At 37.6% G+C, this 27,500-nt stretch overlaps 2 protein-coding genes across 2 annotated transcripts in view; one reads left to right on the plus strand and one right to left on the minus strand.

Annotated features, from left to right (window-relative positions):
* Positions 1-27,500, plus strand: part of LOC122353861 (G protein-coupled receptor 137Ba-like) — a 1,117,577-nt gene that overhangs the window by 225,966 nt on the left and 864,111 nt on the right. The gene's annotated exons all lie outside the window — the stretch shown is intronic.
* Positions 3,926-27,500, minus strand: part of gli2b (GLI family zinc finger 2b) — a 76,881-nt gene continuing 53,306 nt past the window's right edge. Inside the window, exons 5-14 of the mRNA XM_043251728.1 lie at positions 25,311-25,487; positions 18,757-18,958; positions 18,396-18,585; positions 17,294-17,404; positions 14,078-14,212; positions 11,621-11,770; positions 10,708-10,872; positions 8,781-9,062; positions 6,911-7,235; positions 3,926-6,810 (exon numbers count right to left, since the gene is read on the minus strand). Coding sequence (XP_043107663.1) covers positions 4,652-6,810; positions 6,911-7,235; positions 8,781-9,062; positions 10,708-10,872; positions 11,621-11,770; positions 14,078-14,212; positions 17,294-17,404; positions 18,396-18,585; positions 18,757-18,958; positions 25,311-25,487 — 3,896 coding nt within the window. The 3' untranslated portion in view covers positions 3,926-4,651. The remainder of the gene's footprint in view (positions 6,811-6,910; positions 7,236-8,780; positions 9,063-10,707; positions 10,873-11,620; positions 11,771-14,077; positions 14,213-17,293; positions 17,405-18,395; positions 18,586-18,756; positions 18,959-25,310; positions 25,488-27,500) is intronic.

Genomic DNA, 27,500 nt, shown 5'->3' on the forward strand with positions numbered 1-27,500 from the left:
ATTAACTCAGATTCTGCTAAATAAAATAAAACATTTTTAAATTAAATTAAACTAAATGTAAAAAATATTTGCATGTATATATATATATATATATATATATATATATATATATATATATATATATATATATATATATATATATATATATATATATATATATATATATATATATATATATATATATATATATATATATATATATATATATATATATATATATGCATGCAAATATTTTTACATTTAATTTAATTTACAATTTTTATATATATTTCTTGTACCCAAATTGCACTAAAGTTCACTGATTCAACAAACACCAACAGTTCTGATGAATCCTGTGCATTTATAAATTATGACACAAAATTACACCGTATATGGTATAAAAAGGATAAATGCTAATAAGTTAAAAGAGCTAAAGAATAACATATTTAAGATAGATGGGGTAATGACTACCCGAATTAAACCAAGTATTATTATATTTTACACTTCATACAAATTTCCGTAATAATTTCTAACAAGTAGAAAAAAGAGGAAGTTTAGTCTCTGGAGTTTTGTAGCTCATAACGACATCAGCAGTAACCTGGACATGTCGTCAGATGAAAGGAGAATCTGGTCTGTCTTTGATGTTTTCTGAGTTTCTGGACACTGACAGGAGCCAGTTTGTGTGTGAGCGAGTGGTTACTGCAGGTCAGGAGCGAGAGATAGACCCCTGCTTGCTTTAAACCCACCGCTCACAACCGTGACGGACCGCAACGCAAAAAAAAAAAAAAAAATTTTGTGCATTTTCTGCAAAAGTGGAATAATGAAGCGTCTCTAATACGCACATGCGGAAAAAGTTACGAGAATTGAACGTGTAAAGTATTTCGTGGTTAGTTTAATTCCTGTTTGCACCTTGATGGTGACGGCATCCGAGCTCCGAAACGAAAGGCTTGTGAAGTATGCTAACATGAAAATACGGCAAAGATTTTTGGCACACGTTATCATTAAGATGTATGAATTTATAATCGCTGACCGGTGGAACGATTCAGTGCATTTAGGTTCACGACACATACGTATACTTAAAATTTAGTAAAGTTACAGTGAACACTGCACTACATCAAAATTGCACTAAAATCTATTAAATCTATTGCACTAAATCTCAGTGTTGTTTTAATGCGTGATATTAATACTAGAATAAAATATATATGAGCCTAACCATGTTGATAACTGTAGAAATACAGTATAAAACACAGCACAGTTGTGAACCACAAAACACTCATTTTCCCGCACTAGTCCAAATTTCTTTATTTATTGATTATTGACACATTTTTTGGATTTTTCATGTTAGGGAAAAGTTTGGGATTTAATGGGTTAAGAGCATGCAAAAAGACAAAGTCAATTGTCAATTACGCCATTATTCCTATGGCGTCCGTAAACGACCATTGAGCGTCGCACAAGTCGCAGTATGATTGCTTTTGAAGACGCACGCAATCCAAGTTAGCAGCTACAATTTTTCCAGTAGTACGTAACACGGACCTCTCATCCTTCAAGTCTTCTTGAAGTCCTAGCCACTTGGGAAAGTAAGTCCTCGAGGAAGTTAGTGTGCAAGCAATTAAAAACGCACACTAAAATCCACTCTACATTCAATACCGCTCTGGAGCGTAGTGTATCCCATCATGCATCATGGTAATAAATCGTGAGACCTGTAATGGAAGCGCATTACCACGCGCTGACGTCATTTCCGATTTTTGTGAAAAGAGCTAATCTCTGGCTCTGCCGGCTGACTGGCGGTGGCGCGCGCGAGAGTATCGGTTTGCGGTGTGTTAATTAGCGTCTCTTTCTGGCCGTGTCTTTAATTGATTGATCGGCCGGTGTGTGTGTGGAGTTCTCCGGTCTGCTCTCGCTGCTCACCCAATCCGTCACGCCGCTGCTCACGCGGACAGCAGCACTACATTACAGCATCGTTAGCTCAGCGCTCTCCTGAGCCCCGCTCTCAACACACACCATTACCAAATCCCACAAGCCCGCGCTCCCCTTCTCCTATTATATCTGTCTGTCTTTCTCCGCGGCTCTCGTTGGACTCTGAGGGGAAGTTAATGGATGCTCTTTTACTGTCCCATATAAAGTTTCAAGTGACACTGTTTGGGATACTTTCAAGAGAAACGGTCAATATTTACATTCACGTCACCTCTTCGTGCTTAATCAGGTCAGACGCCATTTTGAATTCAACGCTGCGAGACTGGCGGTCTTTACAGCTTAACGTTAACGTTACGGCTTTTGAAACGGTTCTATGTAGTTTTTGTCGAATAATACATTGCATCAGCGTAACAATGTTGTTAAACAGTCCACCCCTCACAAAAAATGCATCAATAAATAAAATTAAATAGATTAAATTGGTTAACTATGGTAACCACAAATTAAACGTTTTTTACACCATGGTAACCATGGTATTTTTGTAAAACTGTGGCTATACAAAGAATACACACCAAAAAACATGATTACTACACTCTTACATTGGACGGGTCGAACACATAGAGCGCATGTAGGCTACTTCTTTCTTTTTTGGCTAACGCTTTTTTTAAATGACAAAGCATATGTATGCCAATGCATTGCACTTACAATGGACAATATGGCAGACGTTGGATTTGATAAATAAACATTAACAATTACACTAACTTGCATTTCCCTTTTATCCAGGAATCATACCACAAAACAGTTCATGCTCAGAGTTTAGAGAAGTTCTCGCAAAAGTACATGTTTGTAAAGATGACATGGATTTCAGCTCTCGTCATGTAAAACCTTCAAGGTAGATGCAAGGATAAGATGTCAGTGATGTAACAACTTTGACATATGACAATCCCTCTATGGGAATTACGTCAGAAACGCATAACCCGTACAGAAAACCGCTTCCACTACTTTACCATCTTCATAGCATCCACAGACCTCCACTGTAAAAGTTCTAAAAGTGAGGGGTAAGTCAAAATCTTGTCACAGGCAATGACGTCTCAGAAATGCCTGTGATAATCAAAAACCATGCAAATATAAAAATGAGCAAAATGAGTATCATCCAAATTGCTCTAGATATCATGCACACTTTAATTGTCTTATATCGTTAAGGCAGATGCAGTTCTCTCAGAAGGTCACTAGGGTCACGTCTTTACAATGCCTTTCAACCCACTGCACGTGCTCTGGCAATTTCCCTTTTGTCCGCTCTCAAACTTCCAACGCTTTTTCCCAATTTTTTTTTTCTTTTTCATCCTCAGGCTATTCCTCCTAAGGCTATTTTCCCTGCTCTTTCATTTCTCAGAGAGAATACGAAATTCCAGCTATCAGAAAAGGGAGATCAAACGAGGCCTCGGCTGAATTCACTGTCAGAATAAAACCATTTGTTCCTGAGGCTTTTACTCCGAAGACCTCGTCCCTGGACCGTTTCCTTCTTCAAGTGTGTGTTTTATGTGGTTTAGGCAGCCACTCCTCTGGGTCAGTCTGCCACTGTTCATTTGAGAAAACATGGCGGCTTTACTCCAGAACCTGCTCAGTATGCACAAGACGTGCGTTCAGTTCTCTTAAAGTAGCCGGCTCTCAACGAAATGAAAAGAAAAACAATTTCGAAAGTCATATGACTGCCTTGGACTGACTTGTCTTCAAGTGACCGACATGTGGCACACAAGCATGCTTTACCAGCGCAGGATAATTTCCACATTCTAACGCCGCCATTACAAAACAAGAAATATCCATAAACTCAATTGCTGTAGCTCAGTAAAGCATAGTCCTAACAAAGGCAAGGTTATCGGTTTGATGTGTACACAGAATGCAATGTGATTTGCATAAAACCAAAAGTCGGATAATGTTCACAAACGCCCTGCGTATAGAATGAGGACACAAACAACATTTTAGTAGAAAAACAACAATATTGTATTTCATTAAAAATGTACAAAAGATATCTACATGATCCAGCCTTGTAAAAGGAATCTGTGTACAACAGGACAGTTCAAACTTGTTTCTGTATATTGAGTTCAACAGTCCGTGATAATCAGTTGTGCGGTTTGCTCAGTTGTGAGAGTTTGGTTCAGACTTAAGCAGTCTCTTTAGAGCGATATGATGTTCCTGTGATTCCATACAGGTCTTCAGTAAATCAAAACAAAATGAAGGACTTTTGATTCTGAACCACACTTTCAAGTGTCAAGTTTTACATTTCATAATATTTCATCTGCATATTCATTTGGAACCTCTCTCCTGTCTAGTACAAACAAGGATAAGAAGCATAATATTACATTTAATTTACAGAATATACAAAGTCTCTTCATATCCTTTGAAGAGGACAGAAAAGATACAGTCCCATCTGCTAGAGTAATGTAATTCCTGCATATGCTTGTGCACAGCGAGGCACTTGTTCCTGTGTTCATGTCATCAGTTCAGAAGTCGTATAAAAATACAGGACTGTCACTTATCAAATTCTCTGTCTGCTCATATTTGCTGTACATACACTGGTCTAAGGCAAAGTATGGCTTCTTCAACAAAACAAAAAGATGCTACCAAAGTTCCAACTAATACTATACATAATACACTTGTAAAAAGCATGTAAAAAATGTTGATGCAATATTATGTCCTTGTTCAAAGTCATACACCTTAAAAGCTGTCTCTTTAAATCTTGTGCTTGTACTTCCTGTTTTTCCTATGACATCATATTGAGGAACTTGCTCTCCTCTGCGAGCGCAGTCAGCATGGAACTCATGTCTCCGATGGCCATGTTGCCGATTCCTGCAGGTACCGGGGGCAACGTCACTGAGTTCCGGGGTGTTGTGAGGCGGGAGGAATTCTGGGATAGGCTGCGGAGGAAGGTGGGGCTTAAAGTTCCGGACATGAGGCTGGAGTGATCACCATCATCCAGCATGGCGTCAAAGTCAATCTGCGGATGCTCTACTCCGTTTGAATCCACAGTGCTGGAGACCTGATTTGTTTCAGGGGAGCCCACGACGGCCATGGCTGCGCTCTCTGCATCCGCCATTCCCAGACTGCTGGAACTGAACATGTGGATCTGCCCCGTGTAGAACATGCCATTGGTATTTGTACTGTTAACACCCACATCAGCCAGTTTTTTTGGACTGGCCTCGGAGGTGTCATATTTGGGGCTAAAGTTGGATTGTGGGCAACCAAGTTGCTGCGCTGCAGTTGTCGTTGGCCCTGAGAGCTGCCGGCTGTAGGGTTTGGGTTCTGTGGGCGGCCTTGGCTTTAGCAGTCCGTGGTTTCCGTTCAGCGTGGGATTCTGGGACGGAATGCCATAGCCTTGCTGGTTGATATTCATCTGGGAATAATTCCCGTGATTATTTGGAAAAGTGGCATTGCTTTGGCTAGCCACCGGCTGAGCTCGTACCCTGTTATTCTGAATGCTGCCAGGCTGTGCCGTCAGCGCTTTACCAGAAGGACTCCTAACACTGATGTCATTCGAAGCTGAACCCTGATGGTAACCATGCAGAAACTTAGACTGCTCTGTGTTAGCCGGTTGCCTCTGGTTGATCTTCTGCGAATTAGATTCGCTATTACGTTGCACGTGACTCTGCTGGGCAGCGTGAGCGAGGTTGTGACTCATCAGCCCAACTTGTTGGTTGGAATTGATGTTCTGAAAGGGGCTGAGGTTTTGTTTTTGTTGGAGTGCAGTGAGGTTTCCCCGCCCTGATCCTTGCTTGGTTTGGCCAAGAGATGAATCCACTGTCCCTGAACTGACCTCATTCCACTGCACTGGCATCTGGCTCTTAGTGTCACTGGGGGAACCTGGAAATGTCTGCTGGGAGCTTGGAGCTGCAGATTGTCGCGTTGCGGCATTCATGTTGCACTCCACCAAGGCTAGGCGTCTCTGGTAACGGGATTGCTGCGGAGAGCCAAAGCTGTGAATGCTCTGTCCAGGGTGATGGCGGTACGCTGTCGCAGCATGTTGGGCAGATTCTCCATTTTGAGATGTAAGGTACTGAACGACATCATCAGGCAACATCACTGCATCATCAAGACCATTGTTTTGATTGTCCATGTCACTGGCCATGGTTTCCATTGCCACATTCTCAGAAATGCTAGGAGGTCGGGGTGGATATGGGTGGCGGTTTACATTACCCTCGGACTGGCTGTTGATTTGTGAAAAGTGACGACTAGGTGCAGGAAGGTGTAATGACTGATAGGGGTTCACACTGGACATGCTGTTGTAACGTTGCTGGAGGGAATGCTGCTCTGTGCCTACTCTTCTAACTGGGTCGCTTGCTCTTCGAGTGATGTTTCCCGTCACCTCATGGGGCAATATGCTACGGTGAGCATAGCTGGTGTCACTACACCTTCTGGGAACCGAAGGAGGCTGGATAGGGAGTGTGGCCATTTCATGGGAATCCCCTAACAGGGCCATCCGAGTCCGCAGGCTCATGCAGTCCATATTAGGAAGAGGGGTGGGAGGAGCACCTCCTGTGGCAGCAGCATACTTGGCTTTGAGTCTGTAGTGTTGGGCAGGAGTCAGACTGAGTAGACTGGGGAGTCCTCCACATTGGCTGGCCTCGCTGGACCTTCTTGACAAATCGGTGGAAATGGGGTCATAGGAGTCGGCCGAGCTGATGTTGTTAAGACGGCCACCAGGTTGAGAGGTTTGGCTGGACCGGCGGCTGGAATAGCAAGGCGAGATTCCAGATGAACGACGACTGAGGGTGTAAGCCGAGCTCACGGTGCTGGCTAGGCTGTCACGGCGCTCCACCAGCTGACTCAGAACCGTAGTCTCTCCAGGACAAAGGTCGCCCAAGCGTGGACTGGAGATGGAAAGCCCTGGATCACACAGACCACCAGAACCTTCCAAAAAAGAACCTGCAACAGAGAATAGCTGAATTTAGATAAATAAAAACCGGGCTTGGGGGATGCATCAGCGGTGGAAATGTGATCAAATAATTTCTGTTTCTTTACTTACCGGTATTGATGGGTGGAAGCTTGGTGCTGGGGGCAGAAGGAGTTGGGTTTGCCCAGGAGCACGAGTCCCTCACTGACTTCAGCCTTTCCTGCTTCAGGTGTGTGAGTCTGTAAGCAGGGCTAGCGCTCTTTCGAAGATGGAGGCCCAACATCCCTGTGGAGACGGTGGAATCCATGAGGGGCGCGTCGTCCAGGGCGCTCAGATCTCCCATGCTGCCCCCGCTGAGTCCCGTCGGCTCTACTCCACCGTCATGGTGGGAGGCACTGCCAAGTGGTGACGGCTCGCTGCTACATGATGACTGACCACCAGGGCTGGACTGATACATCTAAAAGGGACAGATGGAAAGTTTGATTACACAAGAAGCTCAGTGGAGAGAATGACCTAAAAGGGACAGAATGCAAGCACAGCAGCATGCAAACGCACGACCCTTACAATCACTTTCCCAAGTGTAAATTGCAAATAATGAGCATACTGAGGCGGGAAGTTTGGGAAAACACCCTTCCTCTAGACACATCCCATGTCTTTTTCATCCCCCTCACGGTCTACACAGAAAGCTAGGTTAAGTGCCTGACAAATCGTTATTTCCTATGGCAACCTCTTTGTGCATTATGCATGCGGCCTGGCATGAATACATAAAGGGGAATGCTCTCAACACAAATAAGGTATGCACGTCTTTGTAGTCATGTCATTTGACAGCGCATCCCTTGAATGAAGCAAATGTATTCTGTCCCCACGTGAAAGGGAGAGCCATTCTTGATCACAGCTTGATCACTGGCACTATTTGTTCAGGACACAAAAACAGTCCCACTGATATAATATTAATCCACTAATGGCTTTTATCCTTGAGTGCCGGGCGGGAGCGTTAGATCTCGAGACTGTGGGGGGATTGAACTGGATTGTTGGGGTGGAAGCCCATGGGAAATTAGAAGCCCTCTGTGCGCCAACAGATCTCAGGCAATTACACAATGAAGGGGTCCAGATTTTTGGATGCAGTGATAAATTCAACACCCAAATATCTTTGACAGAAGAGGTGTACTATCATACGGTTTCCCAAATTTGATTTTACAGGTCTGTGTGTGAGCTCTTCATGATAAAACCACACAGTAAAAAAAGAAAAAATTAAAGATAAGAGATAATCATGTAGACGACGTTTACCATGCATACTATAAATAGGCAGCTGACATACACAGAAATGTCAAAATAAAAAAAAGGTGTATAGAAATATGCTGGGAAACTGGAGATTATTTTTAAAATGGACTGAATGAATATATGAATTTACATATTAAAGAATCAATTAGTGTCTAAAAGGCCAATCTCATGGGGATATTTAAAAATATTTCGAATCAGGACACCAACATATATTTCAAACTTGTTAGTTTGAAAAGAAGAAGATGCTTTTGTAATATATGTGCAGTTACTTTGATATTTACGATGTTGGAAAAGAGGTCAAAATCCTGCCGTTTGTCAACTGCCCAATAAAAATAACCGTGGAAACTGACTGATATTAGGTCGTTAAAACAGGATCCGCGCTCACCTCAGTAAAGTCTGTCCTTATGGAAAGTGTACGGGAGAGAAACAAGAAAGACATAGCAGGAAGCACATGTAGAGAGAGTGGTTAAAGATGGACAGATCACTGCAGCATGCTTTGTTAGTATGTCTGGATTAGCATAACCTCTCATGGACAAAAACACTTGAATGTATATTTAATCATCAACGAACAATATATTTGGAGTACAAATTACAGGCATGCAAAAAAACGATTCTTGTTATTTAAATTGCATACACTCTGTTATGCATCCATAAAGATCAAACGCAATGGTTTTTGGGGGCCAGAAACCTCGCCAGAAGCCTCGTTCACACTAGATCTTACCATAGAGTTCTCCGTTTTTATGGACTTGACCTGCAGATAGTCCTCGACCCCTCTAGTTGTGCTATTGGCTTCGAGTTTGTCCTCCGCCGCTCGGACCGAAAGCTTGGTTCCCGCTTCGTTCTCTCCATTCTCCTTGGGCGGATGAGGTCGGGACGGCAGGTCGCCTCGTTGTTTCTTGGTGACGTGAGCATCGGGGCCGTGGACCGTTTTGACGTGTTTCCGGAGCGAGCTGGGATCGGTGTAGCGCTTCGTGCAGCCCGGGATCTTACACACGTAGGGTTTCTGCGGAGATAAATATCACTCGGTTTCACACGACCCTCTAGCAGTCAAATGTACGACTTTGAATTAGAGTTTTATCTCTTCCTGTTAAGTCAGATTATCTTCAAATGGAGCGGCGGATGAATACACAATTAGAGGAATAAATTACGACGCGTGCGCTGACATACTGATTGTGCGAATGCTAAGCGTCGGTGATGCATGGCTGTTTACTAATAAAGTTGAGACGAAATGATCTTTCTCCCTCCTTAAGCTCGTGATGGATCAACGGAGAACGGAAATGGCGCCAGGTTTCATTTTCTATGCGCGGTCTGCAGGTGGTCTGTTTCTCCGTTGGGGACGCGCTTGATTCTCACTAATGCATTGTGGGTTGCCGTACTCATTAGCTTCACAGCTCATTATTCAAGCGCACACGTTGCTGGTTAATGGGACAGCGTTGGGCGTCCAGGAGCAATCACTACACATGATGAGGGAATGCGTAAACAAATCTAATTCTGGCCTAAATTTGTTAGCGTATGCTGAAAATGGCACATTTACATAGCATTAGGCAGTTAGCAGATCCTTAATGCCACAGTGAAGTAGATTATCTGATCCTTCCTCTGAAGAACGACTGGTGGGGCGGCACACACCCAAACACTTCGCGAGGATGACGTTAACTGATCTAATTGAGTCGACCCACGTCTTCGCTCAGAGTTTATAGGAATATTTTGTCATGAGCTGCTCACCCTCATGTAGCTAGTTGATTAATAGAGTTGAAATTTAAGTTTGTTTTTTTCGAGGTGACACTCATGGTCACCATCCACTTCCACCGTACGTAAAAAAGCAGCTCGAATGTTACCTAATTTGTCAAGATGCAGTCGAGGTCACCCCAATATTAAAAAAAATCATTTTTAAAGAAAATTAAGGTCCTACAGGACCATTAAGATGCTTTGCATTTTGACAGTATATTCATGATTCACCTACCTAACTATAATAATTATTTTTATTATTACAGCGAAAATGTAATTATCATTACTGCAATGCAGAAATATTTAAAATATTATTCATCAATTTACTGCTGTTTTATTTTTTTTTCAATTAACAATTTGGCTTATTTAAAAAAAAACATTTACAGTATGGCTATAATACAGTAAACTATGAAGAAATCTGAAGTAATAATTTTAATGTTATTTATTTTAGTAATACTATTTATATATATATATATATACACACCTATTTACTAAATTACATTTAGTTATTAGATATTGCTTAGTAATGTGCTTATTTAAATAAATGTTGTTTCAATAATGGCTGCAATACAGTAAATCATGAAAAAAATAAAACAATGTCAATGCAAAAGTAATAATAATTTACTAAAACATTTATCCATTGTGGTAGGATTTGTTATACTGCAGGTTGTATTTATTTAAAATGGAATATTTTGATTGTAATACAATAAATTATGTAAAATCAAAATGAAAAAACGTGCATCTTAAAGGTCCCATCATATATACATATTTTAATATATTTTAAGTTTTATTAATGTGTGGACAGACATATATAATTGTATTTTGTTTTTTTTTAAATATGACCCTCATATATGTATTTGAGCTGTGTATAAATGAAACAAGAAAGCAAGCGGACGAATTCTGCAGAGCGAGTGTGTGTTTACCTCGTTGGAGTGTGTGCGGTTCTGGTGTTTGGCTCGGTCCGAGGCGTTGGAGAAGGCCTTGTTGCAGCCCTCGTGTTCACACACATAGGGTTTCTCTCCGGTGTGTGAGCGCAGGTGTGTTTTCAGGTTCTCCAGACGCGAGTATGCCTTAGAGCAGCCCTCGAACTGAAACACACACACATTGAATTATTATCATTTTTTTTTACCTGGAAAACAAACCCATGACCTCGGTGTTGCTAGTGCCGTGATGTATTGATCGAAATTAATACTGAATTATGCTTGATATAAAACACTTTAACATGTTTGGAAATAGTTGGTTCGGGTTTATTTGGCAGTAGTTTGGGAACACAAACACCAGTTTTCTTGGCTGTTGATCATCTATATAGAAATCCAAGATTTCTTAGACACAGTTTAAAGGACATTGCATTTTAATTATTATTATTATTTAATTTTTAAAATATTTTTTGGCTGCAGTATTGGGATATTTTTTAAGTATGCATGTGTCGATCTATTTATTTTAATTTATAAAAATACAAAAAGAGCAAAAATAAATAACAAGTTTAAAATAAATTTTAAAACAAATAGTTTTAATAGCATAAAAAAAAAAAAAAAAACTATTTGGCTTTGTTTTTAAAAACATAAATACATTGTACATTTTAAATACATTTATTAAAAAAATTCCAAATATTCTTTTTATACATTTTTATATATTATATAATATTTCTATATATATTAGCTGTAAATTTAAATTAAATATATATATAATTTTTTTTTAATAAATTTTTTTAATTTCTCATTTAAATGCTTGCTTAAAGTGTAAAAACGGCCGAGTTAGAGTTAATCTGCAGCAGGTGTAGGGTATGCCCTCATTCAGACAGCTAGTTAACTAGTTAGGTGTGTGTGTCTGACTCACAGTGCACTTGTGCGGTTTCTCCCCGGTGTGTCTGCGCATATGAACCACCAGCATGTACTGCGCTTTAAAGGGCTTCTGCTCGCGTGAACACTCCTCCCAGCGGCACACGAACTCCTTCTTCTCCCCGTGGATGTGTTCGTTATTGATGTGCTGCGAACACACAAACACAACAGCTCACTTTCGCTCTGTGTCTCGGACGTCTCGCCTCCCTTTGTAATGTCAGCGTTGAGTTTAAGGTCTAATTGGCCGTGCCGCTTTCACGCGGCGTGCGAAGAAACGGCACGATTGCAGTCGTTTGGACGCAAGACTTGGGAAAATAAAGCAATTCGGGCTTCTGAGGAGCCCATTTGCCTATGGGCCGGCGCTATCCATCACGGGCGTCTGTCGGACGGGATGAGAAAGCGTGATGGTGTGTGATTGTAAGGGAGTGTGTTTTTAAAACCTCAGATCTGAGAGAAACACAAATTTGCAATTACTAACAGGCTCTCCGTCTGCTTACTCAAACGCTTTCAAGGGATTCTTGGTAATGTACACAAAGCGACTCCAGGATCATTTCTCTTCACTTTTCTTAATCGTTTTTGAAGCCTTGGTGTCTTTGAATCAAAGGGTGCTCGTTTTGGTGAACATTCAAGTCTAAATCAATTACTCAGAGAAGCAGCCTTTATAAATAATAAATTCTAATTTTATTATTATAATTTACTTGTATATATATATATATATATATATATATATATATATATATATATATATATATATATATATATATATATATATATATATATATATATATATTTTTTTTTTTAATATTTATTTATTTATTTTTTTTTTTCAAAAAAAAAAAAAAAAAAAAAAATATATATATATATATATATATATATATATATATATATATATATATATATATATATATATATAATTTTGAAATTAAAATTAAATTACATTTAAAAGTTGAAATTAAATGATATATTATTAATAATAATGATTTAATTTTATTTATGTTTCAGTGTTGACCAACTTTTATTTTTAAATCTGATTACATTTAATTAAATAATAGATGAAATGAATAACAGTTTTAGTTACATATATATGATTTCTTTAAAGCTGTCTAATGAAGTTTGAATTGGGTAAAAGGTGTTTGTCTTGTGTGTGTTCACGACTGACTGCTTTCTGTTTGATGTGCTTTCCTGAGACGGGCCTGATCTATCCCAGCATGCACTTGTCCTGCGGGGTGTTTCTGTGGCATTCCAGCCGATCGCTGAAGCAGAAAGAGCCGCCTGTTCAACTGAAACACACTGATTCTCTCTCACTGTCCCTTCAGTCACTCACGAGCGTCTGTTTACATGAGAGATACACACTGATAACGCCTCGTGTGTGTGTGTGTGTGTGTGTGTTAGCGAGCGTTTTATCAGTGATCTGGAGTAGCTCAGTTTTGATGGAAAGTCTTCAGATGTGGCGATAATGATAGTTTGTGTAAGATGTGTGTGTGTAAAAATAATAAAATAAATAAGCTAACCATTAAATGTATAAATTATATAATTTTTGTCATTCCAATTTTTAATTATAACTATTATTATATATTTATTTATTTTATAAATTATATATAATATTTAAAAATCCCAGTGGTGAATGTACATGAACTTTTTTAACATTTAAAAATATAAAATAAAATATATATATATATATATATATATATATATAATTCTAATTAATATTATATATAAATTTATAAACTATATAAATATTTACAATATGATTATGGCTCTACATTCTCACTTTCTAACATTTAACAGATATCAAAAAATGTTTTTGTAAATAAAAATTACATTAACCTATTGGATGTTAACCTCTATTATTTAAAAAAATATATAAAAATTATAATAAATTATACATATAATATAATAACAATCATTTATATTATTTATATGTAAGTGCATATATATATATATATATATATATATGTGTGTGTGTGTGTGTGTGTGTAAATTGTTTCTGTGTCGACCATCTTTCATTGAATCAAATCTGTTTAGTGATTCCTTATTTAAGTCGTTATATGATGTTTTTATTTTCTGCGGTGCTCTGACGCCGCTCCGTTCCTCACGGACAGATTTACTCCGTGGCCTCTGAGTCAGAGGTCAAGAGGTCGGAGGTCACTCAGCTGCCTCGGTCAAAAGTGAGTGCGTAAATATAGGCAAGAGACGGGACACCCGTGGGCCGCAGTAGACGCTTTGTCACGACGTCGTGTCCAATCGGATTGGCCGAACGCAGGTGAGGCGGGCTCTTCCTGTCTAAGTGGGCGGCTCGTGGTTATAACAAGTTGCATAAAAATGAGGTGTTTAGTGCCTAATAAGATAAGCTGACCCTTTTCCAACTGAGCACAGCTCTGAAATGCTCACCTGTGTCAGCCGTCTGTCAGACTACCACACACACACACACACACACACACACACACACACTTACATGCACCAGCTGTTCCTGCGTGTCGTACTCTTTGCTGCAGGCCTCCCAGTGGCAGTTGGTCTCGTACACCACCTCAGCTTCCTGCTTGCAGTCGTCCAAGTCTTCCTTCAGGTCCGCCGCGCCGCCCAGATGCTCCTGAGGGGGAGCCGCAGCGTTAGGCTTAAACGCTCTTTAGCGCGCCGCTTTGTTAGCGGGAGAAAATGGGTCTCGTTTGGCATTAATTGCATAAATTATTTGCAACTGGATTATTACACAAGAGATCTTCCGATGAAAAATCTGCGCCTGTTGTTAATGAATTTGGAGTATTCTAAATAAGTTAATGAATCTCCATATGACGGCTTTCCCGTGCATAAAAAAATAAATAAATGTCAGGGTCCATGTATAACATTTAATCTCGACTCATTTATAATGACACAATTACGGCACACAATAACATTTTGGAACATTTTTCCTTCAGTTTATTCAATATTTAAGCCCGATTTAATCACTATTTTTGCTAAAACACCAAGACAAGGGTTGACGTGAAAAGTTAGCGTTGGGTTTCATTTAAATCTCCAATATTTCGTTGTAAAAAGTGTTAAAACCCAATATTGGCTCGATGTCAAGCTATACCTTTAAGTTCCCGTAATGCCTCGGCGTCGTCCTCCAACAATCAACAAACATCACATTTTGGTTAGAAATGGTGTGTTTTTGTCAAATTCGAAGTTTAGTTGGAAATAAAAGTTGGGTTGGATTGGCGTCAACCTCCAACTCTGGCATTATATTAATCTTCAACATTGAACACGTCGAATTTTGGTTAGAAATGACGATCGGGTCAAAACCGCCATGTTGAAATTTGGTTAGAAAACAAAAACGAACATTAAATGCCAAAGCTGGCTCCAAAAAATTGGACAGATGTTGAATTGTGGGTGGAAATTAAATTCAGGTTGGCGTAAAAGCGCAAAGTTTGCATGCCTGCAACACTGACGAAAAAATCAAACTAAATCGATTGGTTTGATGACAACTTTCTCAGATTTCGAGTTTCGGTCGAAAACGAAAAATCAGGAAACCCAAACACCGGACAGACGTTTCATTTAGTTCGAAAATCACATCGACATCAAATCTGACGTGAAAAAATGTTAAGTGCCCAATTATGGATTTTTGAAAACGATCTTTCGTGCAGTGTGTACTAGCGCTAAGTGAAGGAAAACATCCTGCGAAGTTTTAAATCTGTGAATGCGCCGCGTGTGAAGTCCTGAAAGAGTTCGCTTTTTAAAAACGAGTCCCAAACCGTTTCGCGTTGACGTCAAAATGAAACGTTAGCATGCTCCCCGCCCACTTCCTGGTGCATTCCGGTTGCTCTGAATGAAAACGCGAATTCGTCCTTCGCCGCTAGGTGTCGCTTTTGAAGCGTTAAAATAGCGGTTACGCTCACACACGTCGCTTTATCAGACATCGCAGGCACGACGAGATGAACACGAGATCAAATCGACCAATCACCGCAGATTAGCATCACGCGAAGGAGGGGTTTGGAAAAATAAACCGTCGGGCGAATCGGTTGAGCAAATAAAGTAAAAATAAATGCATATTAAAGCGTTTTTGATCGTGCATGCATGTCAGCCTTTCGTTAGCCATAATAGTGGCACTTTAAAAGCAATAAAATATATTATATATATATATATATATTATGCATTTGCATGAAACTGATTTCAACTGAATATCATGATGTTAGTGAAGCGTGCCGTTGTGCTCAATATCGGCACTCCCTGAACGCTGATGTATTATTTACTCGACCCAGCATTAATTGTGCGCTTGCAGGGAGGCGTGTTAAGAGCGGTCGGAGCGCTGCACTGCTGTGGGTAGCGATGCAACACACACACGCGGCATGCTGACTGCAGCATGTTTATCTCTGCCCCGTGAGCTATCTTCATCAATTCTGTTGGCCCCAAGACGACGCCAGCCGCCTTATTCCCCATGCATCAAGCACCAACCTGCCTCACCGCCAAGAGCAGCCGCAGATTTGTCAAAAGATGAGCCGTGCGCGCGAGCGAGCGAGAGAGAGAGAGAGAGAGAGAGAGAGAGAGAGAAGAGAGAGGGGAAAAAACTCTCAGGTGACAATAACGGCCGGCCAATATTTCATTAAAATGAAGTGCTCTGGCACAGTTTACACGGCCGCGAGAGAAAGCGAGCCAGCGCGTGTAAAGCTCTTATCAGCTGGAGTTTTTCTTGCGCGGTGCGTGTGAAGAAGGGGGTCAGGGGACGCCGGCGGCTCCCGGGGGCCTCCTGGCCCGTCATTGATCAGTACAGAGCGTTTCCGAGAGAAAGAGCCACAGTTTTTTCCGGAATAACGGGACGCACGGGCCTTTTCGCCGCCTGTTGTTTCTTTAAGTTTTCCATCTTGTGTGTAATCTAGTGAGCGGCCGGCCCAGACAGTATTCAGTGTCTCTCACTGAGAAAGCTGTCCCAGAATGCACAGCTACAACCTTGTATATGCATTCGAAAAAAAAAATTCGACTGAAAAATAGTTATAATAAATTAATTACAATGGAAATTAATGCTAATTTAACATCTAGTAAATTATGTTTAAATACAACACACACAAACAACAATGTTTTAAAATGTTTGTATTAATATAAAATGCATATATTGTAAAATTATACGATAATTTAATAAAGTAATTTTTTTTTTAAATAGTTATAATAAATTAATTACAATGGAAATTAATGCTAATTTAACATAATTATTAAATTAGTAAATTATTTTTAAATGCACCACACACAAACAATAATGTTTTAAAATGTTTGTATTAATATAAAATGCATATATTGTAAAATTATACGATAATTTAATAAAGTACATTTTATTGTACTTTATTATTTTTACTGTATGGTTTTTTAATATTTTAATTAATTTTAATATTATTACATTAATACAACTTTATATTATGATTAAAATGCAGTATAATTATAAGTACATAATATACTATATGCAATATATAATACATTAACACTGCAGTCAATTTAATCTGAAATTAATTATTACATAATAAAATAGTTAATCTAAATAAAATGGAAATGAATTACTTTATAATATATTCTACCTTACCTTGTTTTTTTGTGTTTTATAATAATATTAACATTTAATTTACTCAGTATATATATATATATATATGTGTGTGTGTGGACTTTGGGGTTCCAGATGATTTAGGAAGTAGACGGAGCCAGGAGATCTTCTTACCGGAGAGCAAGGTGACACAGGTCGAGGCCCGTCCAGCTCTGTCTTGACCTTTGACCTCTTGCTGCTCAGGGGGTTTACTGTGCTGCTGACCGCAGAGTCTCCGTTTGAGTTCTAAAGAGATATGTACATACACATATATATGATATGATCTAAATATGTGAATTCATAGTTAAGTATTTGTTGAACGTTTTGAATTGATATATCTATGTATTATTTGAACATCAACTTTAATAAATAATTTTTATTCATGAAATGTGCTATGCAAATAATAATAATATTTATTATTATTATTATTATTAATATATTATTTAAATAAAACATAAATTAATAATTACCAATAACCGCATAGAACCTTTACAGGTACATATCTTTAATATTTAATATTTTTAATTTTTAAAAGTGGCTTATATTACTGCTACTCGTTATTATCAGTACAATAAATGTAATATTATAATGGAATAATATGTTACGTTAAGATTATATAAAATATTATATAATGATAAGTATTAGTACTGCTGCTGCTGCTTTTATATATAAACTTTCATTTCATTTCATTTCATTTACTTTATAAATTTTATAAATGCAAAAATATGCAAATTTATAAATCTGTAATATAAACATGTAAATTTGAATAAAGGGTGCTACTCAAATATATTAATAATATTCTGCACAATTGTTGTTTAACAAGAATTCATTTAATTAATAACAACCTTTTATATAATAATAATAATAATAATAATAATAATAATAATACTCACACATTCACTATATATTTTAAATATATTTACATATATGTATATATATATATATGTATATATATATATATATATATATATATATATATATATATATATATATATACACACACACACACATACACATATATAGTGGATAATAATAATTAATATTTGTGATTATAATATTTAATGATTATATTTTCTTTATTATTTTATCTTATGTATTTGTACAGTACATAAAATGTATATTAAAATAACGTCTGAGAAATATTAATTTAATATAAAATGCAATTAAAATCTAAAGAGAAAAGCAAACAACAGCATTAAACGGATATCAATGACAGCGCATGAAAGCCCAGCGGCACCTTGGTGTCGGGGTCGGCGGCGGCGGCGGGCGTCTGCAGGCTGGAGAGGCTCAGCGGGTGTCTGCTGGAGAAGCTGGGTGACGGCTGGAGCAGCGGAGGAGCGTGTCCGAACGCACTCAGGCCTCGCTGCTGGCTCAACAGCTGCTGGTACGCCACCGGGTTGATGGAGTGAGGGAACGGGAACGACGGACTGCAGCAACAAAACAAAACGGGGAGGCGTGACACAAAATGCATTCGGAAGCAAAACGGTTGCCATGGCAACCGCAATGCGCTTTTTTTTAGAACTAAGGTTTAGCACGAATTTTGAGCATCATTTCATTAGATGCGATTCGAGACGGGGCGGACGTTTTTTTCTGGGTACCTGATGCCTCCGACGGACAGGTGTCCGTACGAGCTGCTGGCGGCCGAGCTGGAGCGAGAGTTGTTGATGTACGCCACCAGAGAGTTGGGTGAGGTTCTGATCATAGTCTGCAGGTCGATGCTGGCGTCCGAGAGCGGAGAGATGGACAGAGCTCGCTTCCGGCTCAAGCGCGGCGTCAGGCGAGGGCTGGGGAACCGCGACACTGGTGACCAATCAAAACCAAATCATGTCACTTGTGAGATTCATCGATGCACATTTTTTTTTTTTTTTATGCATTGAGATTTAAAAAACAGTTAATATCAATCGATCTATAAACAATCATTCAAATATAACTCTAAATGGAATACGATTAAATATTATTTAAAATGAAATATCGTGATTTTACACAGTGTGTAATTTTCAATATTACTTTACAAATGAAAATATTCAGTTTGGTCATTCATATTAAATAATTGAATGTTAATTTAAATAAATTTTCTTTCAATTATTCATATATATACATACTATTTACACATAATTTAATACAACCGTATTATTTAATAATTAAAGTTCCTATAGTTCACCCTATAATATTGTATGTTAAAACAATCTACATTTATTTTACTTTCTTAATAAATGTGCAATTTAATACAATCAATATCAACCAGTCAATTTATTAAATATAATATAATGTAATTAAAATATAAAAATGCTAAGATATTATTGAAAATGATTACTTTTTACAGTTTGTAAAAATGTATTTCAAATATTATTTTACAAACAAAATATATCTTACAAATAAAAACTATTTAAATAATTATTAAATAATATCTATATAAATAATATAAAAGTGCTAAAAACCGTTCCTTATGCTTTCGTAATACTGTGTGTAAAAATGTCTTCTTTTTTTACCATATTAATAATTGTATATATATATATATATATATATATATATATATATATATATATATATATATATATATATATATATATATATATATATATATATATATATATATATATATACAATTATTAATATGGTAAAAAAAAAGACATATATATATATAAACAGCAATGAATAATTCAATTTCATTGATAATGGAATCAGTCACCAAGCTAACGTTTTACAATCTGATCAGGTGATCAATACTTCTGCTTGATTCTCTTTCTCTCGCTCGGGAAAATTTCAGCGTGTCATTTACAGTTTCACCCAATGCTGAGCTATTTCAGGAACCCTATGTGTGTGTGTGTGTGTGTGTGTGTGTGTGTGTGTGTGTGAGGCAGAACTGCATGATCGATGCTCTCACACACCCTTTGCGACTCACGGCTCCGCAGGAAAGAGCCGGACCCCATCAATAAGTGCTCAAGACGGATTCCTGGCCCCGGAAAACAGAAAATACTGTACGCAGATAACGAGACTTCGCTGGGAAACTGGCATCACTCCAGTAGCTCACAGACAGTGAAGATTTCAGGAAAAAACTAAAACAAAATGGCACCAGTTTTGGGACAGCATCTGTTTATTTCTCTTTCTTTGTAAAGCACTGTTAGTTTTTTTTTTTGGTTTGTTTTGTTTTGCAAACTGTGTTCATTAATACTTATATAAAATGTTATAATGTTTTTAACATTACTGTAGAAAATTATTTAAATAAAATATTAGAAAAAAATTTTTTTACAATAAAACAAATGTTAATAAATAATTTAAAACAATAAAATAAAATATTTACAATGATATTGAGTAAAATATATATTTAAAATATGTATATTATATATATATATATATATATATATATAGTATATTTATAATTTATTATAACTTTTATAAATTTATTAAAATATTTGTTTAATATATATATATATATATATATATATATATATATATATATATATATATATATATATTAACTTTGCTAACTTATATATATATATATAAGCATACCTATAAAAAAATGAAGTCAAACCATGTTGAAACTGAGTATAAAGTGACTCAATGCGTTAAAGGGATTACTTAAAAAATAGGTGAAGTGTCTTTATCGTCTCCATCTCGAACTCAGCATGACCTCATTTTGATTTGATTTGGGATAATTAATCCTTCCCAATAAATTACAGTAATTACCCAGATAACAATCAAACTATTGCAGACTTGACTTTGTTTAATGAGGGTAATTTACAGAACCGATTCTGGCTCGAAAAGGAATGTGTGTGAATAATAAGCGTGTGTTTGTGTGCCTGCGTAAAACCGACTGGGATTCCAAACACTCTCTGAGAGACACAGTTATCATCGAACGTCTGTGGCGTTAAACCGAACGCCTGGTCGTTCGGGTGGCTAGCTTGCTAACTTGTGTAGAGTATGTTTCTGACTGATCTGTTTGCTATTTCAGTGGAGAAATTACTGAGACAACTGCAGCGAACTCAACAGGTGCAAAGCATTACACCCAGTGTGTGTGTGTGTGTGTGTGTGTGTGTGTGTGATTAGAGGTCGTATCCAGAGACTCTGGCAACCGGACGTCCATAATGATTTCATCACGTGCCGTGCCAACACAAGCAGGATTACACAAATCATTTCTTTGTGTGTGCATGGACTGGTTCCCCACAGACCGCAGCGCTAATAAATAATCCCTCAGCTTTGTTGCCGTGAGGGTCATTACTCTTAGCGTGAGCTAATGGTTTGCTGTCATGTTCAGGCTTCGGTCGGGGCTCCTAACACATCTTTAGCGCTAAGAGCCGCCTCAGGACCCAAATCCAGAGAGAACGGATGGTGAAAATACAAAAGGCCAAGAAAACCAAACGTAAAAGTCACAACATCAATGTCTTATTGAAGTCTTTTGGAGCTACTGATCTGTGACCGAATGTGGATTTGGACTCGTTCTGGTGGAATTTGCATTATAATAATGGCCAAACACATCGGGAGCGCTCAGCGGTGGCAGCGACATTTGTCTCTGTTACACCTTCACCTCAGCGGAAATGAATTTTTTTTACGTGATTTTTCCCCTGTACAGAGGACAGATCCACTTTCAGATACATATTACACACATCCGAGTATGTAGTAAGCCACAGAACTGCATTCAAATGCCATGCACTGACATTTAGCTAAATGCATTCAAACAAACGTGAGTTTTTGGAGGTGACAATGTCCAAACTTCACAAAAATTGATACACATGCACACCAGTACAATATCAGATTGCACACCAAATCTGAGCAATTTCCACCAATAGGTGGCGCTACAACGGCAACAGAAACAAAATCCAAAAATTCAAATTGAGATCAGAAAATTACCTCAATTGAGCAAAAATGCGTTTAATATAGTGATCTCACCAACCCTTAGAGAACAGGGGCCTCATTTATAAAATATTGCGCAGAAACCATTCTGAATTTGATCTTACATTCTTTTATTGAATATGCGTATGTGCGATACACAGAGCGTTTCAGACGTGAAATCTATGAATCACAAATGATCTCACAAATGAACGGTTTTACCTCTCTGCTTGTAAACGACTCTTATTAATATCATTAATGCATTAAATATTCCCAATCATCATAATTTTGAGCAATTTTTAAGTCATATCATTTCAATTCCATGCGCCATGTAGCTAAATTCATATGAACAAATATTGGTTTTTGGATGTGACAGTGTCCAAACTTCTCTAAATTTGGTACAAATGCACACCAGGACGGTCTGAGATTGCACACCATTTATAAGACATTTATAACAATAGGTGGTGCTATAATGTCTTAAAAAACATCTAAAGAAATCTTAAAAGTGTCACTGTGATCAACTTTATCCCAAAATTTACCACAAAAACAACTGTATCAGCAACATCAACATCAACAGAACCTTATACTAACTTTTCCAATTGTGGTGACACTTTCCACTTTTCTAATCTATTTGAACCTTATGATTGCCGCTAATTGCTATATTTTCATGCTTAAGAGTAACTGTAGTTGCTCTATTGTTAACAGAGGTATTGCACCATTGTGTACTTTGGGTCAACATATAACTATGGAAAATGAGGTATTTTCAACTCCAGAGTAATTTTTACAACCTTCTAACTGGTATGAAGAAATACGGCGAACTTCACAAAATTAGGCACACATACACACCACCAAATATAAACAATTTCTACAAAAAAGTGGTGCTACAACTGAGCAAAAAAAATCACGTTTACCCACAAAACAACTTTATCTGCAGTACATATTACACACGTCTGAGTATGTAGATATCCATAATCGTGTTTAGATGTTTGGCACTCACCCACATCAATCATCAAAAATCTCTAAAATCTAGCTATAATCGAGTTTCCCCAAAATTTAACACAGAAACAACTGTATACGTAACATCCACAAAACGCCATGCTGAATTTTTCCAATGTTGGTAATGTTCTCCACTTTCCTAATCTGTTTGGATCTAATGATTGCAATATTTTGCTATATTTTGATGGTTACACTAACTCTTGCTGCACCTTTGTTTCTACAGTTAGTGTACCGTTGGGTTAATCGTGACTAAACGGTGTATGACCGTGGAAAAAGTGCTCCGAAGTTGCCTTTTCAGGCTTCTAGCTGGCTGTGCTTGACTTATCATATCTCTCGTTGTCTTTCTATCTGTCTTTGTAACTGACTCACGCTGTTTCCCGTCAAAGCGCGGGACACGCTCCACCGTCAGCGTCCAAACACATCTGTGTAAAAGCTGTCGGGAAGCATCGGCGGCTCCGGACGGGGCGCAGATCAAAGCCAGATGGAGTTAGTACAGCTAAATGAGCTATTCATTCATGTTGTTTCAGCAAAGCCAGAGATCTGCTCGCACACACGCTTGGACGTCACGCTAAAGAGCGAGAGCAGATCGAGAGTGTTTGTTTTTCAGCTCGGATTGTTTGAAGGAGACAAATGTTTGTTCTACGGAGAGCCAGAGACCTACTGTATATCACCGTGTGTTTGTTTGAAATAACACTTCTGTCTCTCTGAGGAATATTAGTCACGGCGGCTCGTCATGGTATTTTCGCTCAGGAACCGTTTAATACAGAAGAGACAGTTAAATAAACCCAACACAATCCACCTGTTAATAATGCGATGCAGAAATTCCAAAAGCAATAAATCAATAATTATGAAAGCCTGACAAATGTTCTTTGCAGTAACTCTACTTTCACCAGGCGTGAAGGGAGCGAATTATTTGTCCATCAACACTGAACATGAAACTGCCGCATGATGCAAAACATAAAAAACAGCCAATTTCTTCATATCCGATGCTTTACGTTTAATGAGGAGCCAGATTTTGGACCAATGAAATGTCAAAAGGGGGAAGGTGCTATTTAGAGGAATGTGCATAAATAAAAATCTATTAATTGCTCAGTTACTCATCAGTTGGTTGTTTAGGAATAAATGCTAGATTTTTAAAATGTAAAAAATGTCTTGATATATATATATATATATATATATATATATATATATATATATATATATATATACACTATATATAACTATAAAAGTAAGAAAAATTATAAAAAAATAACAAATTCTAAATGAAATGAAATGAAAATGAAAACAGAAAATATAAAAATGAAACAAATTCAATAGTAATAAAAACAATAACAGTACTAGTTCCATTTTTAGTTCTATTTAAGCTTAAGAAAATAAAATAACTGGGAAAATAACTACAACTTTAAGTGTAATTAAAATGAGAACAGAACATTTTTAAAAAGCATAAAAAAAAATCCCCTTTTAAGGCAATTTAGGAAGCGCTGGATGACAGAAAGCTTCCTTGGAGAGGAGAAATAACCCAGAGAGGTCTGGTGTGTGAAGTGTCCTGCCAGTGTTTAGAGAGCGTCAGCTGCAAGCGGATGCTGAACATGAGAGTTTATTTATTTTACTGTCTGCTGGTCTTAGAGAAATGTGTGTTTAAAAGGCGCTTTGAAGTATCATCATGGAAAGACGCGCACTGATAAATGAATGAATGGATATGAAAAAATGGCAGCTTAGGTTGTGAGAATTTTACCGTAAATAATACAGTACCAACATTTTAAGTTTTACAGTTTTAACTTAAATTTACATTTAACTACCGTAATTACACTAACCGATATAATGTTAATACGCCAACCTATTAAAGTACTGAAATATGTTTCGTACCTTTGTAATACACTGATAACCAAAAGCACGTGGTGATGACGTAAGACGTAAAATTCGACCCAGAACGACGACGTGACTCGCTGATTAACCACCAGAATACGATGCATTGTTTCGAAAACAAACTAGCTAGTCTTGACTGTCTCCTGAACAAGTTCGCATCTTCTTTATTTGAAGCCCATTGGTTCAACAGCATAGCGCCATTGTTAATGACGTCACGCGAAAAACGTGTGCGTAAAGTCAGTTTACTGTTATTTACTGTAAATGATACTTTTTTTCACGTCCAAAAAACGTAACACTACAATAAAATGTCCAATGCAGTTTTTCACTATACCGATAATTTACCGATAATTTACCGATAATTTACCGATTCACCAGGTGTTTACAGTAGCATTTTTACAGTCTTTTACTGTTAAATTCCCAGTCCTTTTATACAGCGCACGCCTGTGTCTCTGTCACTCACCGTCCACCGGAGTGAAGTATTCGGGCAGGTGAGCGGCGGCTCCGGGCCCCTGCATCAGCAGCTCTCCGTACGGGTTTCTGTGGGCCGCCATCAGGTGGTAATAATCGGCCGGGGTCGCGCCGGGAGGAGGAGGGGGCAAACCGAACAAACCTCGCTCCTTCAGGTGCTCGTGAGCCACTGCCGTGAGCACAAGAACACAGAAGAGTTAAAAAAACAGGAACACATCTTCAGCATAATCACAACTATGAGCTCATTAACATACGACCCGCCCACATTTGCATTATACATGAATTATGCCATGTATGTTATTTTAGTGTCATTTAAATCACATTATAGCATTACATACTACTATAGTGTTCTTTTTTATATTTTATATCGGTTTTAATATTTTACACCTTTTTTTTTATTTTAGGTTTAAATTTTAATTGTATTTATTTTAATAGGTTTTTATCATTTTCTTTAGGTTTGGATCATTAATATTATTATAAGCTTAAATATATTTAAAGTTTTAGTCATTATAGTATACATTTAATATTAGTTGTCAAAGAAACATTTTAGTTAAACCTACTAAAATAACACTAAAAATAAGTAAATGCACTAAAATAACAAAAAATAAAAATTAAAACCTTATAAACATTTTAAAAGACAAATAGCAACAAAAACAAAATCACTAAAACTTGATAAAATACATAAAAATAACATTAAAATATTTATAAAAACGAATAAAATTTAAAAAAGCAATTAATAAAAATAGCACCTCTTACTAATTTTATTATCTGCTTGTTTTTTTAAATCATTATTATTAAGCTAAAAAGAACGCAATATAGAAATTATGCATTAATACAAAAAAAAAAGCTGAAATTTTATAAAAATTATTTTAATTTTTAGTTCAGGTAAAAACGCTGATGCAGTATCAGCCAATCAGAACAGATGTCGTTTGCATAAAATCCTTAAAGGTGCAGTAGCCTCAAAATTAAAAGCAAACTCTAGACCAAGGGCCCTTCAGCTAGAACGCGTTGACATCTGCACCCACTAAACGTCTTACAAAAGTGTCAGCAGCAATCAGAGATGCAGAAACGCGCTCCACGCAAACCTTCTGAGGATCACCCAGAATGCACTGGGCGCTCGAATCAAACGAGCACCAAATCCCTTATTAAAAAGAAATTCGTCCGCCTAGAAATAACTCGCTCTGCCAAAGAACACAATCAGAAAGCGTCCTGGATTCCCTCCCGAAGTCTTTCAGTTCTATATATTCTGACTTGAATAACAAACGCGCTCTTAAAGGGAGCTGAGGCGGGTTCGAAGCGGGTCTGATGTGTCTGGAAAGCGTTCAAGGCCACATCTACCCGTCCGCACTCGCTCGGGCTCAAATAGCCCCATTTCTCTTTCTCGCGGCTCTTTTACGTCTTTATCGCTGTCGGGATCTCCTGCGCGCTGCTTGTTTAAGTTTAAAGGTGCAAACACATTACGGCTGACAGACGGCCAAGCGTGATTTATATGTCACTCCGTCGGCCTGTAATTGTAATTCAGCTCCGAGGAGAGGCCCGTCGTCGCTTCGGGACGGATTCGGGAAATTCTGCCTCGTGTTCATTTCCAGAGCAGAGCCCGAAGGGCAAACGGCCGGACGGGAGAGTTTCCACGCATACTCCAACAGAAGAGCAGCTTTCAGGGCTCGAATCTCGTTTTAACGCCTTTTGCACAGGTTGCATTTCATTTACAAAAACACCATATAAATTGTGAAATAGTATTAATATTTCGAATAGCCGATTTCTATGCAAATGTGTGTTGAAATGCAATTTATTCCTGTGATTCAAGGCTGAATTTCAGAAACATTTCTGATCGTTATCCATGTTGAAAACGGTTGCGCCGCACAATATATTCGCAGAAACTGCGATGCATTTATTTTTCGGTAAAAAAAAAAGCATTTCTTTGAAATACACATTGTTTGCGATATTATAAATGTCTTTACTGTCGTTTTATTTTTTGCATTTGTAGTGCAACATAAATAATGATTTGTAGTGAAATAAAAAAGTATAGAAAATGAATTACTTTGCAATCGTTTAAAATTGAAAAGAGCGATAATAAAAATAACAAACTGAATAAAGTTGAACGAAAGTCAAACTAAATTGAGAAAAAAAGCTTTAAAATGTAGTTTTAAAATTAAGAATTTAATTATGAAGGATAAGTTAA

This window comes from Puntigrus tetrazona, chromosome 11 (genome assembly GCF_018831695.1).
Source record: "Puntigrus tetrazona isolate hp1 chromosome 11, ASM1883169v1, whole genome shotgun sequence".
Taxonomy (NCBI): Eukaryota; Metazoa; Chordata; class Actinopteri; order Cypriniformes; family Cyprinidae; genus Puntigrus; species Puntigrus tetrazona.